General features: G+C 58.5%; 1 protein-coding gene across 2 annotated transcripts; it reads right to left on the reverse strand.

The window, feature by feature from the left end:
• Positions 1 to 127: 127 nt before the first annotated feature.
• On the reverse strand, positions 128 to 17291 carry ACE (angiotensin I converting enzyme). Of its 2 annotated transcripts, none has more exons than XM_075522946.1 (25): positions 17082 to 17291; positions 13418 to 13585; positions 11925 to 12012; positions 11536 to 11679; positions 11091 to 11282; positions 10835 to 10932; positions 10151 to 10323; positions 9634 to 9857; positions 8103 to 8247; positions 7694 to 7792; positions 7338 to 7460; positions 6647 to 6858; positions 5970 to 6106; positions 5513 to 5671; positions 5016 to 5103; positions 4670 to 4813; positions 4250 to 4441; positions 3807 to 3904; positions 3342 to 3514; positions 2652 to 2875; positions 2266 to 2410; positions 1964 to 2062; positions 1425 to 1547; positions 670 to 857; positions 128 to 379 (listed from the first exon to the last, which is right to left on the reverse strand). In XM_075522946.1, the coding sequence occupies exons 1-25, from the start codon at positions 17289 to 17291 to the stop codon at positions 192 to 194; spliced, it is 3834 nt and encodes a 1277-aa protein (XP_075379061.1). In that variant the 3' UTR covers positions 128 to 191. The 2 variants fall into 2 exon arrangements, with proteins under 2 accessions (XP_075379061.1, XP_075379060.1); XM_075522945.1 differs by having other exon boundaries at positions 128 to 388.
• Between the last annotated feature and the right edge of the window lie 803 nt (positions 17292 to 18094).

The raw sequence follows: 18094 nt of genomic DNA on the forward strand, positions 1-18094 counted from the left end.
CCTGATGCAGAGGTTGACAAATAAATAGCTCTTTTCTGCTTTGGCTCTTGCATAGTGGAAAAAGTCTGACCTGATTGGAGAGAGGAGTCCTGGGCTGTGGAAACCCATGGCTTCATTGGCAAAGCATCACTGCCAGCCTGCTGAAATGTCCATGCTTGCACCCTGTCCATGCTCCCCCACTGATGGCTGCCTTATTTCAGTTCCATTTCTGAGCTGGATTTGAAGGCCTTTCTCCTGGCTGAGAAGAACTTGACGCCCAAGAGGATGGTGGTGATCAGGAAGATGAGTGCCAGGGCAAGCAGCACCCAGCTGCCCGCTGTGGCTTGATTGCTGGCCAGGGACATGCCCAGGAAATCGGTTTGGTCAGAGCTGGCTTGGACTGGAGTGGCTGGAAAATGGAGAAATAAAGGACATGGTTGGTACCAGTGGCTCTAGGCTGGGGTGTGTTGGGTCACCAGCTCTCCCTTTGCTGGTCTCTTGCATGCTCTGTCCCCTTTAGACTCAGCTCCATGGGAAATCAAGGAGAAGCATCCAAACACCCTGTGGTTTTTGGGGTGGCCAAGGGGCATCAAGACAGCTCCATGACTCCCACATGCCCTATCCTGGTCCTGGTGAGGGCTGAGCTCTGCCCCATGATGGACCTGCTGTGCTTGGCTGAGCCCTGCATACCTGTGTAAGGAGTCCAGCTGTACTCGGGCCAGCCCAGGACCTCCCCGTTCTTCTCGTTCTCCTTCACCAGCCATGTCATGAGTGGCTCAAAGTAGCTCATCAGGGCATCAGCTGACATGTTGGGCTGCCCTGTGATGACCTTCATGGCTTCAGGCCACGGCTTGCTGAAACCCAGTTTCAGGGCCTCCCTGTGGCAGGAGAAATCAGCTCCAGTGGGTTCCCCCTCGCCCTCTTGGCCACCAGCCCTTCCCTTTTCCCCAGGGCTTGGGGCTCTTGGTATCAGCAACCCTGGGTACAGTCTGTGGTCCCAGCACCCCAGGACTGCCAGCCCAGAGCGCAGGGAAGGAGGTTTTGTGGGGGAAAAGGGGGGTTTACATGGATTAAAGCCCTCCAGTGAACCCAGCCTGATGCAGAGCAGTTCCTGGGTGAAAGCGTTAATTTTGCAGGTGCTTTTCTTGAAGCAAGGGGGTTGTTTTCCCTAAGGAACAGGGGGCTGCGGAGGAGGAGGAGGGAGGGAGCCTTCCACCTGCCAGGGGCCCAGCTACCATCTAGTGGCTGCTTTTGCAATCACAGCCCCAGCACCCAGCCCAAGGTGCCCCTGCCCTGGGGCGGGGGGGGCCGGGGACCAGAGCATCCTATGCTGGGGCAGGGAGGGGATGGATGACCAGGGGTTGCGTTGCCTCCTGTCTTGCTGGGCTGGCTTTAAGGTATTTGGGGACATAAATGTCTTGGCTCTGCCCTGCCCACACACCTACCCCAAGATCTTCCCAGCCTCCTTAGACTGGTAGATGTCACACGTGTGCAGGGGACCCGTGTGGTTGGCTGCCACACAGAGCGCCTGGTGGAACTGGAACTGGATCACGAAGCTGACGAAGTACCTGGGGGGGTGGAGAGGGGTGAGGACATGGGAATGGACCCCACTAGTGGCTGCAAGGGAGGATGTGGTCCTCCTCATCCCCTGGTTGCACCCTCCCAGTCTGGAGTAGCATCACTGGCTTTGGAGCTCCACCTGCATCAACTCAGTCCAATCTGCTGATGCATTTCTCCTTTCACACGTATTTTATGGCTGCCTGGGTGGATAAGCCCATCTTCCTCGGATAGGGAGAAATTCCTCCAAATCCAGCCTTCCTCTCTGAGGGTCTGTCAGGGTCCCTGGAGCTGCCCAGCACCCTCAGCATGGTACCACCAAGTATCCCACCAGACGTGAAACAAGGTGCCATTGCTGGCATCTGAACTGGAGAGCCTGCTTCTGTGTCCAAGTGGTGTCCCTCCTGCCCCAGCTCTGCTTACTCACCTGATGTAGGGGACGTTGGCAGGGATGTGAAACTTTGCCCCAGGGTCAAAATCATCTTCAGACCTTGGCGCTGGTGGGCACAGGCCCTGGTACTTCATCCTGGGCAGGAGAGGGAGAGTTAGCCCAGCATGGGGAGGAGAAGGTGGGGTAAGCTGGGAGGGGACGCAGGAGGATGTGAGGACAGGGTGAGGGGTTATGTATCCCATCATGTCCCATTGCAGCCAACTGGACCACAGGGAGAAGACACCCAGCGGGATGATGGCCAAGGCCCTCGCACCAGAGGGGTCTGAATTCAAGCACACCTGAGATTCCACCACTGCTGGTTGTACTCATCCTGCTTGATCCGCCCATCAAACACCTTCCAGCGCCACTGGTCCATGAGGTATCCGAAGGGCAGGAAGGCGATTTTGTCCAGGGCGATGCTCATCAGGTAGTTAATGTCACTTTCTGCCCGGGGTGTGAAGGTGTGAGCAAGGCAGTACTGTTACTCACCTCTCCACCCCAAATGGGTCATTCTGCCCAAGAGTAGGGTGTCCCCACCAGGTCCTGTCCCCTCCATGCATGCAAAGCTGCCGTGCACGTCCCTGACCCCCTTCCACCCTACCTAGCCCATCCTGGCCCTCTGCATTTCCAGCTGTCCCCAGCAGCCCCCCCATCTTTGCTGTGCGGTGCTCCCCTGCCAGCTCACCTTTGTTGTCCGTGACTTGGTCCAGCAGCTTGATGCTGTGCAGGTGTTTGGGGGTGGAGACGGACAAGGCCATGACATCCCCGACAGCCTCGTGGAAGCCAGGATTGGCCCCATCGCGGAATGAGATGGGCTGGTCCTTGTACTGCAGGAAGTACTGGACGTGGCCCATCTCGTGGTGCACGGTGATTAGGTCGTCCATGTTCACTACAGTGCACTGCTTGATCCTGGACCGGGACATGTGGGATGGGGGGAGAAAGTAGGGCAGTGCTGGGGTGAAAATCTCCAGGAACGATCACACCCCCTTGAGCTATTTTTCCCTTTGGTTTCCCTTTCCATGTGCCCCCACCCCACATCTGATGCCAGGCTGGGTTGGTCCTACTCCATTTGGTTGGTCTCTCTTTTCTCCTGCATCTCCTGCTGCCCCTACCCATTCCCTGTCCTTGTTCATGGGCTTTTCCATTTCCCATGGCAGGGCAGGGAAGGCATTGATTGCCTTCCACCCACCATGGGGGCTCCTGCCAGCAATGCCCGCATCTTGGGTACCAGTGGCAATGCCAGAGTGGGGCTGCCACAGCCATAGGACAACAGACACTGCGGTGGCATCAGGCCATGTGCCCTTATTCTACCAAGTCATTGCTATCTGCCCCAGCATCACATCAACTGAGGCCACCACTTGCTCCCCATGGGCACCTGAAGTCCTTGCGGTTGTAGAAGTCCCAGGCTGAGGCATGACACACCACCTCCCGCCCGTCTGCCGGCTTCTCAATCATGGACTTGTCCCAGAACTCCTGCGGCATGGGGATGAGGCCCAGAGAGGTAAAGAAACGGTCCGACTCTTCAAACATCATCTTGGGTGTCCAGCCCTGGGGAGGGAGCAGACAGAGGACCTGGTGAGGGGCAAAGGGGAATGCTAGGGGTGCTGGGGGCTGGGAAGGATGGGGGCCAGGGACAGCCTTGTTCCTCTGGGCAGGGGAGGTCTTTTGGGGGCAGCTAGAGCTGGATCCAGCCCTTGGCATATCCAGGTGGAGAGAGAATATGGATGAGCCGTGAAGGTTTTTGGTAGCACCAGAGCATTTGGCACCATGGGTGGTGGCAACAGCCAAAGGGTGCTGGGTCCCAAGGGGCTTCCCCAGAGCAGCCTGGAAAAGCACTGACCTGTTTTTTCATGGCTGGGGTGGCATCTACCTTGGTTGCATCCGGAAAAGGTATCACCAGGTCGAAAATGTTGGACCATGACTGGGCCCACATGTTGCCTGGGAAGCACAGGAGGACAATGCACGGCAGGAGGGAGATAAGGAGAGAAGACCAAAGGCAACCAGTTACTCCCAAGTCCTGCACAGAGTGGATCACCCTGCCTGGTCCCTGCCCTGCCTGCACAAGGGTGATGCAAGCAGGAGCCCGTCCATGCAGGAGAGGTCAAGTCATGCTGAGCATGTTGCCCTTCCCTGGGGCAGATCGGCTTCTGCAGACTCATCTCATGGGGCCTTGGCCCTTCGGCCAGACTGAACAGAGACCAGCCTCAACTCTTGGCGTGACTTGGAGCAAACTATGCCTGGTGGGAGACACAGTTCTGCTCAAGGGCCTAGCAAAGCCCTTACCTAGCAGGTGAGCAGGGATGGGACCCTTCAGGTTTATGTGCTCTGCACCATACTTTTTGTATAGGGCTCGGCGTACGTAGGCATGCAGGTTGAGGTACAGGGGCTGCAGCTTCAGGTACAACCTCTCCAGATCTTCCTCGAAGGTGGGTGTCTCATACAGGGATCTCCAGAAGGCCCCGTTGTCCGTGTAGCCTGTGGTGGGAAAGAGTAGAAGCTGTTAGACACTGTCCTTCTTGGGCAAGTCTGTCTTGCTGCTCAGACACCCCAAGTCCCTCCATATCTATGAGACAGTGGATCTCATGGGAGTTAGTCGGACCTCCACACCCTCAAGATTTTGGCCCCAAGTTGGACAATCAGCCCAATCCTCTGCTTACAGGGTGCTAAGACCATGGTGGGTCTCTAAGGGAGTGGGACACTGACCATTGAGCATGGCTGCCTTGTTGCTCAGTTCCACATATCGCTTGTAGGTGGTCTTGATCTTCTTCCCAGAAGCATCCCGCCAGCCCTTCCAGGCAAAGAGGAGCTCATCATAGTCCCGTGAGGTGGCCATGATGTCTGTGAGGTCTGAAGAGAGAGCAATGAAGCCAAAGTGATGCTGTTGGATGGGCTGGACTGGTGCAATGATGCTAGACCAAACATGCTGCTCAGGGGCCATCACGGAGAAGGTGGGAAGGCCCCTTCACGACCTTTCTCCATGTCCCTATTAAAAATCCCTCCTTTCTGGGCCTGTTGCAGGTGACTCACTGGACACGCTGCCAGATCTTACCAGGATCCAGGGGATGACAGGTTTTGTTCTCTCTGCAGACCTTGGCTACGCTGTATGTGGTCTCCATATCTGAGAGGAGGGTGTTGTACTGCAAAGAAAATCAGATCATGTGAGCTGGTTATCCTTGTTCTGCTCTTGGAGAATGTCACAGCCCATTGAGATGTCCCCAGGTGTTTTCCTCTGGTCCTTCCAAGGCCAAGTGTGACCCCAAATGAAGGTGAAGTGGAGTCAATACAGGACGGACTAGGGCCAGCAAACAATGTGCCATTGCCACCCAAGCAGACAGGCCCCACTGCAGCCTGGGATAGGCAGCCTTTGGGTGGGAAATTCTGGAGAGAGGGATCACGGCTTTGTGTCAAAGGTACCAAACTATTACCCTGTTCAAGGGCAAGGGGTGGCTGCCCAGGGGCATTTCCTAAAAGTTTGGAGAAGCCTGTGTCTCCACACAAGGCAGTGGGAAGGGACACCCTGTCCTGCTCTGTCCCCTTGCAGCTCACCTCCTTCAGCTCATTCTCAGGCAGGGCTGCCCTCTCAATGACACTCAGCTTCTTGAGGATGCGCGTGACACTTTGGTCCTGGAAGTCGGAGGGGTCGAACTGCCTGGCCCTCATGCCATACTCAAGAGTGTGCTTGGACATGGCCAAGTTCTTCTGCAGCTGCAAGGGCAGGAGGGGACAGAAGAGGACTTACTTACTTTGAGGAGATCTCTGAGACAACAAGCCATCACTAGAAACACCACCTGGCATGCCAACCTCCCCATGACTGCCCTTGTGGGTACCTCGTGGCATGATGAGGGTTTTCATGGAAAAGGCACCTCCTGGGTGAGAACATTACCCCTTGGCTAGGGGCAGAGGCTGCCCTGGTTTTCAGAGCTCATCAGAAACATGCCTTGGGTACCAGCTGCCTGCCTTGGCTGTTGTCTCTCCCCACACAGCCCCAGGGTCATTTCCATACCATGATCTCCTTGTTGTGGTCGGTGATGTTGGTGTTGTAGGCCCAGGATGCCTCAGTGTAGGCGTTCCACACTGCCTCGGCCGTGCTGTTGTACTCGGACAAGAACACTTTAGCTTGTGCTTCGTCTGCTATTTTGTCTAGAGGAGGAGATAAATGGGGGAAGAAAAGGGGAGTCAGGGGAGTCCTTCTCTTTGCACCACCCCATGGAGAAGCCCTGGTTGAGCTTTTCCCAGAATTGCAGGTCCATTGAAGGATGCCACCACTGGGGAGCAGGTTGAGCCAAGAAATGGGGGCAGAGGGGTCCTGCTGGGGGTGTTCCGTTGGACAGGGGACAGGATAACAGGACATGCTGCATGCCCTAGACCCTCCCACTTGGGCAGAAAGGATGCAGCTGAAAACAGATGACCTGTCACACCATGACTGATGGCATTACTACAGCAGCAGGGCCACAGCTTCAGACAACGGTACGTCAAGAGGTTGGCTAATGGCACCTGCTTCCTGGGAAGCAACGCCGTGTGGGACTACGTGGAGATGGTTATTTCTCTTTTCTGGCATAGAGACCTCTCCCACCCACAGCAGAGACCTCCCTGAGCACTGTCCTGCCTGGGGGTTAGTGGTGTCCCTTGGGAGACATCTTCCTGCCCCTCCCCAGAGCCAGGATGGAGCTGCAGGCTTACCAATGCCTTCGGGGTAGCCTTCAGGGACAGGGGGACGCCAGTTAAACTCAGGCCAGCCCAGCACCTCATTGGTCTTGTTGTTCTGCTCCTGAAGCCACTTGGTGACAGGGCTGAAGTACTCCAGGAGGGCCCCAGCATCCATCTTATCCGTGCCAGTGAGGTTGAACAGGATTTCCTGCCATGACTTGGAAGACCCAGCTTTCAACACTTCCCTACAGAGAAGTAGGACAGCAAGAGCCAGCATAAGGACAGGGGATGGATGGGAGAAAAGCGGTGATGGTATCTCAGCATTGCAAGGGTTGAAGATGCTATTCCTGAGTGGGACATGAACCTGGGAACTGCCTCCGAAGCCCCCATCTGTCCTGCATATGGGCATGAGGACTCCCCATCACATACTCATGCAGTTGTTAACACCCAGGGAGTCAATAGGAACCAAATGTGCTTTAGTGACCTCTCATCTGGTGGGAGCTCATGACAGGGACAATAGCAGTACTCTGGTGAGGACCACTCACCCCGCCCCAGTGCTTCCATATATTTCTATCCATCCATCCCTCCATCTACAAAGCTATTTCTCCAGCCATCTCCACAGCCACTTTTCCTTCCTTCCTTTCTCCTTTCCTTCCTTTGCACACCATCAGCCTCCGCGCACACATTGCCCGTGGTGATTGTCCCGACCCTCCTCTGTCCCCACCTGAGTTTGGCTCCAGCTTCTTTGGACATGTAGATGTCACAGGTGTGCAGGGGACCGGTGTGGTTGGCCGCCTGGCACAGTGCCTTGTGAAACTGGAACTGGAGGATGAAGCTCACAAAGTACCTGCCAAGGAAGCCGATGAAGGTGAGTAGTGGGGACAAAGGGAAGCAGACAAGTCCTAGGGTGGAGGGGAAGGCACCCAGCCACATGGCAGCTCCCCACCATTTGTGCTCCCAAGCGTTGGATGGTCTCTGTGTCTTGAGCAGGAGCAATGCATCCCAGTCCCTGCCCACAGAGCTGAGCCCCCACTCCCGCTGCTCCCCAAACCTCCGTCCCCTCACCAGCACCTCCTCTACCTGATGTAAGGGGTGTTCCCAGGGATGTGGTACTTTGCTCCAGGGTCAAAGTTGCTTTCATTCCTCAAAAGCGGAGCACAGATACCCTGGTATTTGGTTCTGCAGACAATAGAGAATAAGAGCCTGAGCTGGAAAGAGGGAGGCAGATGAACCAAAGCAGGGAATGGAAAGGGAAGGCTTAAGAAATCTACACAATACACTCTTCCATGTATATCCATCCATCCATCCACCCATCTACCCACCCACTCATCTACCCATCCATCCCACCTGCCCACCCATCTATCCATCATTCTCTAGCCATCTCCATGGCTACTTTTTCCTTTTTTCCTTCCTTTTTTCTTTGCTGTCTTCCTTCCTTGCACACCCCCAGCTTCCACACCCCGATCCACCCCTGGTGATTGTCCTCTACCTCAGATACCACCAGTCGTAGTTGTAACGGCTCGGGGGCGTGCGGCCGTTGAACACATTCCAGCGCCACTGGTCGATGAGGTAGCCAAAGGGCAGGAAGGCGATCTTCTCCAAGGCCATCTTCAGCAGGTAGTTGATGCTGCTCTCTGCATGAAACAGAGCCTGAACCAGGTTGGGAAGGAGTCTAGCTGGACAGCACTATGGCCACTAGACTTTTTGTGGGCAAGAGGGTGAGCAGATCTGGATAAGGAGTGGGGACAGCTCCCTAGAGAAGGCTGTGTAGGACACAGGAGATTTCTTTAGATACAGCTCCTCCTTGGGGAAACATATGCCTTTTCACTGAGTGAGGACAACGGGAGCGACAAGCACGGTGTGTCCCCTTGCCTTCAGCTGGGCTCTCAGAGTGAGAAGGTCTTTGGTGCATGTAGCTCTAATGGTTCCCTCTTCACACGTTCACCCTGGGGCCTCAGGGTGAAGGGGTTTTGATCTGCAGGGCTGTCACACCACTGCAAAGGCTCTCATGGTTTAGACCCAGAACTGGAGTCAGCTCTAGGACAGTCACCACCACATCATGGGGAGCACAGGGGATGGTGACATCTGCTTTCTCCATTGCCTCGAGGAAACCCAGGGAAGGAAGGTTGGAGAAGGACCTGCTGGAGACCCAGCTGAAGCTGTGGGGTCAGAGAGGGGTTGGCAGCACTGCCCTGAGGGGCTATTGGCTGCCATTGCTATGGTGGCATGGCTGCCAAGGGCTGGTTAGTCGGGCAGCGATGCCTTGAGGCAGGGACCATCTGCTTCATGGTGTTTATGCAACATTGGCCTAACACTCTTGGCTGCTGCGATGGCTTCCCCATCATGAAACATATTTAATGACAAGGCAGGAGGATCCCAGAACTGTCCCTCTCCTGCAAAGCAGCTGCCTGCGGCAGGAATCTGTGAACACTTGGTTTCCTCTGCCGCCGTCTGCTTTGACGTGTCAGCTGAGAGACGTTGGGCGGGGGGAGAGACTCTTGCCAAGCCGGGCAGTGCCCTGTGGCGACAAGTCCTCCTCCACTGTGCCAGCTGGCAGGCAGAAACGTCACCCGCTGACTGTCCTCGTGACTGTGCACGTAAGTGCTCAGTGCCACCTCCACAGAGCTACGCTGGGAGCTCCTGGGGTGGATGTTTCCTGGCGAAGGAAGGCGGAACGCTGGAAAGGTCAAAACCAGTCAAGCACAAAGATGATGCTTTCAGGTTTGGGGCTCTGACGGAGAAGGAAAGGGAAGAGACAAGCTCTGGAAAGCATCCCTCCTGCCCTTGGGGGTGAAGAGGATGGAGCCATGAAAGGTCCTACATGGACCCATGGAGACACTGGGTTGTACATGGAACCAAGCGTGGGTGAAAAGCCCACATCAGCCATGAGTCTTGCCTTGCCTGCTCGGGGTTGCGTTGCCAGACTGCAGCCCGGTGTGGCATGTCCCAAACCCTTTCTGGTGCCACAGGCAGTGCCTGAGCCGTCCAGGCCACCCAGCTCCCCAGGGTGGCTGCCATACCTGCGTCCTCGGTGGCACTGCTGAGGAGACCGATTTTCTTGAGGTGGCTGGGGGTGGAGACAGACAGGGACATGACATCGCCGATGGCCTCATGGAAGCCAGGGTTGGCCCCTCTGCGGAAGGAGACGGGCTGGTCCTTGTACTGCAGGTAGTACTGGACATGGCCCATCTCGTGGTGCACCGTGAACAGCTGCTCCATGGTCACCGTCGTGCACTGCTTGATCCTGCCGGGTGAAACAGAGCATTGCGTGAGCTGAGCGAGGGATCCCGGCTGCCTGTGCACGCCCTTGATGGGAAGGACTCTCCACAGTCCCTGAGAGGGTGGCAGCACCCCATGGGGTGGGGGAAAGACCCAGTGGAGGGGAAGGCTGGGCAGCGTGGTGCCCCAAGACCTTACCCCAGAAGGTGACAGATTGGGCTGCACAGCCAGGCTGCGGGTACCCAAAAGGGTGACCACCAAGGGGGATGGAGGAGGGTCTCACCCTGTAGCCCTGGGCCCCTGTATGCCCCCACACACCTGAAGTCCTTGCGGTTGTAGAAGTCCCAGGCTGAGGCGTGACACACCACCTCCCGCCCGTCCGTTGGCTTCTCCAGCATGGACTTCGCCCAAAATTCGGGGGGCATCTCCAGCAGCCCCAGGGAGGTGAAGAATGCTTCTGAGACCCGGAACATGTGGATGGCATTCCAGCCCTGGTGGGCAGCAGGCAGTGGGTTACGGCTGAGGAAGGGGCTGCCCATGCTCCGGGCATTGCCTCTGATGCTCTCCCAGCACCATGGGGATGAGGTGGGTACCTCCAAGGGACCAGGGTCCTGCCCCCCTCACCTTGATTGGGAGCCCTGTCCCTAAGAAGCACCAAGCAATAGTGCTGGTGCCCAGCATGGACAGGAGAAGGGAGCATGGCCGATGCCCCAGAAGCACTCACAGCTGTGTGGTAGTGTGGACTCAGCCCCCAACCCAGGGACTGGAACCAGTCCCACCTCACTGTCCTTCCTCCTTGCCCACCCACTGCCTCTTTGGTCATTGCCATACAGGGAGTGGGGTAATTTCTTTGTCCCTTCCCCTACTGGACATGGCTTTTCTGCTGTCCCCTATGCAGGTATGAGAAACCACTCCCATGGGGTCAACGTTATGGGCAAGCCTTGGTCAACACCCCCCGTTTTTGTCCCTCTAGTGCCACCAGTGAGTCACTCAGCCCATCACCTGCTGCACCATGGTGCTCGTGACATCGAGGTTGGGCTTCTCAGGGTAGGGGACCATCAGGTCATAGATGTTGTTCCACTGCTGAGCCCACATGTTGCCTGAGAAGAGAAAACAGCTGGAGCAGAGCTGGTGGTAGGTCAGGAGGAAGAGAAACACAGTGATAACTGGGACTTCCCTGTCCCACTATGGCCCTGCATGTGCTCCTCTGGCCCCACCAGCACCCCTGGGCACATGCTGGGGGGGTCCCTCCTCTTACCCAGGAGGTGAGCAGGGATGGGACCCTTCAGGTTGATGTATTTGGGGCCATAGCGGTCATACAGCTTCCTCCGGACGAAGGCGTGCAGGTTGAGGTAGAGCGGCTCCAGCTGGTTGTAGAGATGCTCCAAGTCATACTCGAAGGAGGCTGAGTCGTACCAGGAGCGCCAGTAGCTGCCCGTGTCCTCGAATCCTGTCAGGGAGGCAGTGATGACCTCTGGCTCCGGCCCCCGGGGGCTGTCCCCCCCACCCAGCCCCAAGAGCTGGGATCAGGGAACAGCAGTAGGATTTTTGCCCCTTCCCCAAAGCGCTGGCTCTGGGGAAATGGAAGTTGGATGCCTGGCTGCATGGGGGATGGGAAGAGCAGCAGGACATCCCATTGCCCCAGCCCCAGTTCCCACCCCTGATCCCTGACCACCCCCTGCATTGCCCCATCCTGCTCATACCGTCCATCTGATAGGCCTCGTTGCTCAGCTTCACAAACTCCTCATACTTGGTGCGCAGTGGGTTGCCCGCGGCATTGTGCCACCCCTCCCAGGCGTAGAGAAGCTTCTTGTAGCTGCGGGAGGTGGCCATGATGTCCGAGATGTCTGGGACAGAGGGGACAAGTAGGACATGAGAGAGGGGCAGGAGAGGGGGTCACATCTCACAGTAGCTTTGCAGAGGTGCCACCACCATCACGCCAGACCCAAATACCCATCCTCGCCCCGGGACAACCCTGATGAACATGGGTGGGACCTGCCAACCCCAACCGGCTGGGGATGTGGGGACCAGGAGAAACTCATGGCCATGGGGTGCTCAGCACCCTGCAGGGGCAGAGGGACAAGGACCGTACCTGGCTCCAGCTCCCAGCAGGTACCGTTGGCCAGGCACACCTTGGCAGTGGAGTAGATTTTGTCCATGTCGCTCAGGATGGTGTTGTACTGCGGGGAAGGAAAAGATGTTGGGGCTGGAAGGGGATGGGAATGGCCCTTCAGGAGGGCTCTACAGACTTCCCAGCTCCGGAGTGTCTGTGCTTGTCCGGAGGGATGTGGAGGAGGATCGGTGTGTTTACACAGCGTGTTTTTGGTGAGATAAGCATGTTATCACCCAGAGTTTTACACCCTTTGCATGGTGGGAGCAGGGAGGCTCTTTGGGACAGGCAAAGCGTGCACAGCTGCTCGCCAAACCCCCCTCGAACGCGGCGCGAGCGCTCGCGGTGTCCCGGAGCGGGGCTATTTATAAAGCTCTTTCTTTGTCAGCGGGGCTGTGGCACGGCCTGTTTATCTAAGTGGGTAAAAAAAAAATAAGAAAAGCAGGAGGAGGAGGGGGATTTATTTCTGTGAACTTCAACAACAGCAAACAATAGCAACAGGAGGTTTCCTGGAACCTGCCTGGGGAGCCCATTCCCAGGGAAGGAAATTCCTCCGCTCCGTCCCTCTCTCGGCTCCCATCCCTCTGCTCTGGCTGGGCGGAGGGGACGGAGACGGGGGACGGTGGCGGCTGCGGGATGGAGCTGCCCTGGGGACAGGAGAAATGTGGCTGATATGCCAGGAGGAGACGTGATGCTGTCTGGTATCTGGGACAGGGCAGGGATGGGTTTCCTGGAAGGAACCGAGGCCGACGCTTCTCCGGAAGGGATTGTATCACTGGGCTTGCCAGCCAAGAGGGGTTTCGGTGAGGAGGGCTGTCAGGGAGCCGTGGGCCAGGCTGGAGGGGATGGCAGTGCCAGCGTCCCCTGCGTTCGTGCAGAGGCAAGTGGCTGCCAGCCTCAGCCTGGGCAATATTTTCATGCATGGAAATCGAAATCACGTCACATTTAGGTAAACGACTCTGAAAGCTCAGGACCGTGCTGGGGAAGGCTCAGGATGTCCTGATGTCCCTAGTGCGGAGCTGTGTCACCAAGGCACAGCATTTCTGGGCTTGCAGGGAGGGCTCAGGAGCTGGGTGGCTGCAGCAGCCCTCCTTTTCAGTGGGCTGCATCCCTGAGGAGCACCAGGGGCGGGGGGTCGAGCCAGCTGGCCCCCAGCCACGGGCACAGCCTGGCTGGTCTCCAGGTGACGCCCAAGGCTGCCCTGTGTAAGCAGGAAATCTCCGGTTCCCACTGGGATAGCTCCGAGATGAGGTTAAGGCTGGATAATGGGGCCAGCAGGCACTCCACATCCCCCGGAGATAGCACCATCTCCCCTCTCCATCACTGTCTTCCCTGTGCAGAGGCCAGGGAGACCCTCCAAAATGCAATGGAGGGGCAACAGGCCAGCAACAGAGTCTGGAGGCTTGGGAAAAATCCCTTTAAGGGGTTTCGCAGCACCCCAGCAATGCCCAGGGCTTCGCTGGCAGCTCGCCTACCTGCTCTCTCTTCTGCAGGGGCAGGTTGGAGGGTCCCAGCGTCTGGATGGAGCTGATGATTTTCCTCAGCTGTGGGTCACTGAAGTTGCTCCAGATGCTGCCGTAGAGCTCCTTGGCTTTCTTCCCCCACAGCTCTGTGAAGTTTTGCTCCTCCAGCGATGCCTTGACCTGCATGTCAAGAGGGGACATGGGGACTCAGCACCAGCCCTGGGACTGCCACCACCCAGGTGACGGTTTGGGGGCTGGGTTCAGAGTCACGAGGGTTTGTGGGAGCCAGAGGGGATGGGACACGAGGTGGCAGGCAGGGCTGTCCCCAATCCATGACATTCATAGAGAGAGACATCAGCTTCCAGCCAACGTGGCAACGTCTGCAGCCCCCGCTCGCCTGCGGTGCTCCTGGCGAGCACCCGCCAAAGCGGCCTTTGAGGATGTTTTGGAGGCGGCTCTGGGGTGTCATGGCCCAGATGGGGTGGGGGTGCTGGGACAGGGGTGTTTGCTCCATGCAGGCAGGGTGTCCGGGTGCTCCTGGGCTGGCTCTGGCAGCTGCCAGACTCCAGTTTCAGAAGGAGCTCTGAGGGCTGGCTTCATTTTATTCCTATTCCTGCTGTTTCTCACCTTTGCAGAAGCCCAAAGAAAAACTACAAAGGTGCCACATTGACTTTTCTCCTTCCTATACCTCCTTGCTAGATCTATACATTTCTCCTTTGGCTATCTGCAGCCTGTGCGCTGTAAGTGCCATATCTGGGTTTCACCTCGCGGAGGGACACCAATTTGCACCAAGACCCTGGTTTTGGGTCTCTCACTGTCGCCCATCTCCTGCCAGCCCCGACCTCCCTTCCCAGGGCCGTGGGATGGTAGGGAGCTGTCTGCACCGCGGGGAGTTATTTAGGCAGCTGGAGCCATGGCCGATGGCCACAATTTTGGGACGGGTTGTATTGCAGGAGGTCGCATCCCAGCCTGGCCGGCGTCAGCTGTATTTTTGGGAAACGCTGATCTTTCGAGAGTGTCCTGGCCCAGGCGATGCGCAGGATGGAGTGAGAAGGTGCAGAGCGCCTGTTCGCTGTCCGTGCGCTATCCCGGTGTGATTTATGGAGCTCATTAGCTGTTATTTGTGGCAATTTTAGCCTGGCTCCAACAAGCCTGGTTTGTTTTGTTTTAATCTTCACATTCCCTCGGCTGGCAGCAGGGAGGGAAGGGAGTTACGGTGCGGCAGGGCTGGAGGCTGCCCGGGGATGGAGCCTGCCATGGGGGTGGGGATGCTGAAAGTGCCGGGTGCTCCGGGCTGCCCACCGCCAGGCATCCACCTCCTCCCTCGGCCATCCCAGCACCCACAGCATCACTCTGGGTACCAACCCACCCTGATCCCCCAACACGCCAGGATGCGCCAGCTCCATGGACACCCTGCACCGGAGCAAGATGCTCTTGCATCACCCCACTAAACAGGGGATATCTTTACCCCTTCCCAGACCCCGCTGTGGAGCCGGGGGAGCTGTAGGAAGCAGAGTCCAGCTGTGTTTCATCTTCTCCTTGAACAGGCGCCTGTGTTTGGTCAGGCAAATCGTACCCTAAACTCTCCTGACAGCTCCGGCGGAGCGAGCCAAGGCTGACGGCACTGCCCGAGACCCCCTCGCCGTGACTGTGCCCACCAGCCCTGGCCCTTCACCCCCACAGCTTGGAGTTCTCTCTGTGGGGGTGCCCCTTTGGGGGACTCAGAGGCCCCTGGATGCCCACAGCCCCCAAGTCTCCCACCAAAGCCCCCCACCCCAGTCCCTCCCTGCTCCTGGTTGCACGGTGAAGATTCAGCAGCGCAGGATGCGGCCCAGGGCGCTGAGGCTGCTCTGCCCCAGGCACCCAGAGAAGTCTCGCATCCATGAGCAGCCCCCAAACCCCAAACCCCATCGCCAGCCTGTTGCCCAGAGCCCCAGCTTGCAGGAGATGGTACATTTCCCTCTCCCACGGCCGAGCTCCCTGTCTGTCATTCCAGCATCCCTCTGTCCGTCCCTGTGTGGCCGGGGGCTGCTGCCCTGCCTTCCGCCTCCTGCCCCTCCGTGTCACTTTGTCCTGGAGCCACGTTTTCTGGCAGGTCCTGGAGGAGTCCACACCGTGGTGGCCTGTCTCAGGTGTTATAGATGCGTGTGGGGTTTGCCTGGCCCAAGGGTTCCCCACATCCCCCAAATTCAGCCTCTTGGGCCGTGCTGGCCAGCTGTTAACCCTTTAGTAGTCAGTGCCTCCCCCTCCCACCGCACACCTCCCTGCTGCCCCATTGCTGGGCTGATCTTAGGGGCTGGATCCCCTCCTCTTCCTAGGCTGGCTTGGGAGCCTTGACATGGCAGGGAGCACCTGGTCGTGGTCCTCGGGCATTTAACACAGGGAAGTGTGAGAGCTGGCCTGGAAATGCCCCTAGAGAAAAGTCCATGCAAGGTGCTTTCCTGGCCCTAACCTTGGACTCGGCACGGCCGGGATGCTCTCGCTCTGCCCCAGGGTCCCCGGCCGCACCGCAACATCTGCAGCAGACGCTGGGTGCCTGCCCAGACATCGCGTCAGCTCGCCGAAAAAAGGCTGAAGGGTCACTTGGGCGCTCTCCGGTGTCCTGCCAAGTTGGCGGCGGCCGGACCTGGTGGCAATCTTCCCCCCGCGCAGGAAGACGCGTTTCCTTCCTGCCGCAGGGCGTGCTGTGCCCCCCATCCCTGTGGGATCGGGGCTGTATGGCAGCCCTTGGGTGCAGGGGTGATGCTGGGGTCCCTGAACACACATAAGGGCTGCACCGACTCCCGCGTGCCACTAGCTATATGGGACAGCAGGTATATCTCAAAGCTGCACGCAGCGCCGTGGCCATGCCCCCATGCCGGGGCAGCCAGCAGCTCCCGGGGCACAGCAAGAGCCGGGGAAACGGCTGCAGCCTGCCCGGGCACCGCGATTCCCCGGCCCGTGCTGGGCAGGGGCCACGTTGCAGCTCACCCAACCGAGAGCAGCCCCTGGGCTGCTCGAACTCCCTGCCCCGCTAAATCCAGCCTAAAGATAAGCAAACCCCCGGCCAAACGTGCACACGCCTGTGGGATGCACACAGCATCGCTCCCAGCCGGGGCTCTGCCCGCACGTAGCTGGGCTGATGGCAAATTCCCCATAGCCTGGGGTGCTTCCCCGAAGCCAGCTTCGTCCCCGTGGGCTGGGGACCCAGGGACTGGGGGTGGCAGCCTCGGTCCTGATGCCACCCCGTTGCTTTGGGCTCCCGGTGCGTGCCCCAAACCAAAAGCCCCCAGTGTCGGGGCGCGGTGGGGCTCCGGCATGGCACAGCGCCGGGAAGTGGTGGCACTGGGCGGGGACAGGGACAGGGACACTTGACACCTGAGCCCGGTCAGGGAAGGGGGGGAAGGAAAGTGGAAGGTGCTGGGAGCAGGGAACCACCTCTAAAAATAACCCGGACTCTGGTCTGGGACCGGGGCTGTCGCTCCGGGACAGAGCCTCTCCGAGGGCCAATTTGGGGCAAAATCCTGCGCTTCCCAGACTACAAGTCCCAGCCCCGGTTTGCCATCCCGGGGTGCCGAGACAGGAGTCCGCGGGGAGGAAGGGGGCCACGCCAAGCGTCACCACCATGCCCCAGCCCTCCCAGTCCCCGGTGCTGGGGACACCCCCGCGGGGGCACGGCCCCCGTCCCGTCACCCACCTGCAGAGCAGCGTTTTCGGCCGTCAGGTTGGTGTAGTAATCCCAGCTGGCCGAGGTGCTCTCGAAGAGGACGGTCTCGGCCGTGCTGTTGTAGTCACTGGCAAAGAGGGCGGCCCCTTTCTCGGTGGGGTCACGCTGGGGGGGCTCGAGGCCAGGCCGAAGGGCACCCGCCAGGCTCAGCCACAGCAGCAGCCCCAGCGCCGGGGGCATCGCGGCGGGAGCGGTGCACGGGTGGCGGGGGTGGGGGGGGGCCGTTCGGTGCCTTGCGAGATAGCTTTGCCTCCGCTGCCGGCTGCTTATAAGCCAGCAGCCTTCGCGCAAACCCTGCCCACAGAGCCTGCCTCCCCTCGCAGATAAGACTGGAGCGTTTTGCTCTCCCTTCGGCGGCTCCCGGGCTTGCGGGAAGGAGCGGGCAGCGAGCGCTGCCTCGGGGTGCAAAGTCCCTTTGGCGCCCGGCTGTGCCGGGAGGGAAGGGGAAGGGGCTGGGGGAGCAGAGAGGGAAGGAGATAGAGGAGAATCAAGGGAAAGGTGGAAAAAAGAGGAGGAGAAAGGCTGGGGTGGACGGGGTGGGTGGGAGGCAGCTCCATCCCTGCAGGGTCCCAGTCCCTCCCGGCTCGGCGCAGGGGGATCCAGCTCAACCGGACCACGGCGCTCGGCCGGACACCCCCTCCCCACGCCGGCACCACGCGGTGAAGACCCCTCGGCAACACCCTGGCACCTGCCGCGGAGCACGAGGGCGAGTGCAGGGGGGAAAGCACTCACCTGGGGAGAGCCAAGGTCCGTCTCCCACTGCCTCCTGCCACAGGGACGCCCTTCCTGGCATAACCTCATTTTTCGGAGAAACGGCGTATTTCTGCTGGCTGAGAAGGAAATCCCATCCCATCACACCAAGTGTTTTGGACTTGGAGGAATTAGGCTGATGACACATGAGTAATAAAAAGTTCCTTCAAAATGAAAACCAGACCCGTGATGGTGGTCTTGATAGTTCCTTTCTTTTTTTTTTTTAATTTTTA

This window comes from Mycteria americana, chromosome 22 (genome assembly GCF_035582795.1).
Source record: "Mycteria americana isolate JAX WOST 10 ecotype Jacksonville Zoo and Gardens chromosome 22, USCA_MyAme_1.0, whole genome shotgun sequence".
NCBI classification, from domain to species: Eukaryota; Metazoa; Chordata; class Aves; order Ciconiiformes; family Ciconiidae; genus Mycteria; species Mycteria americana.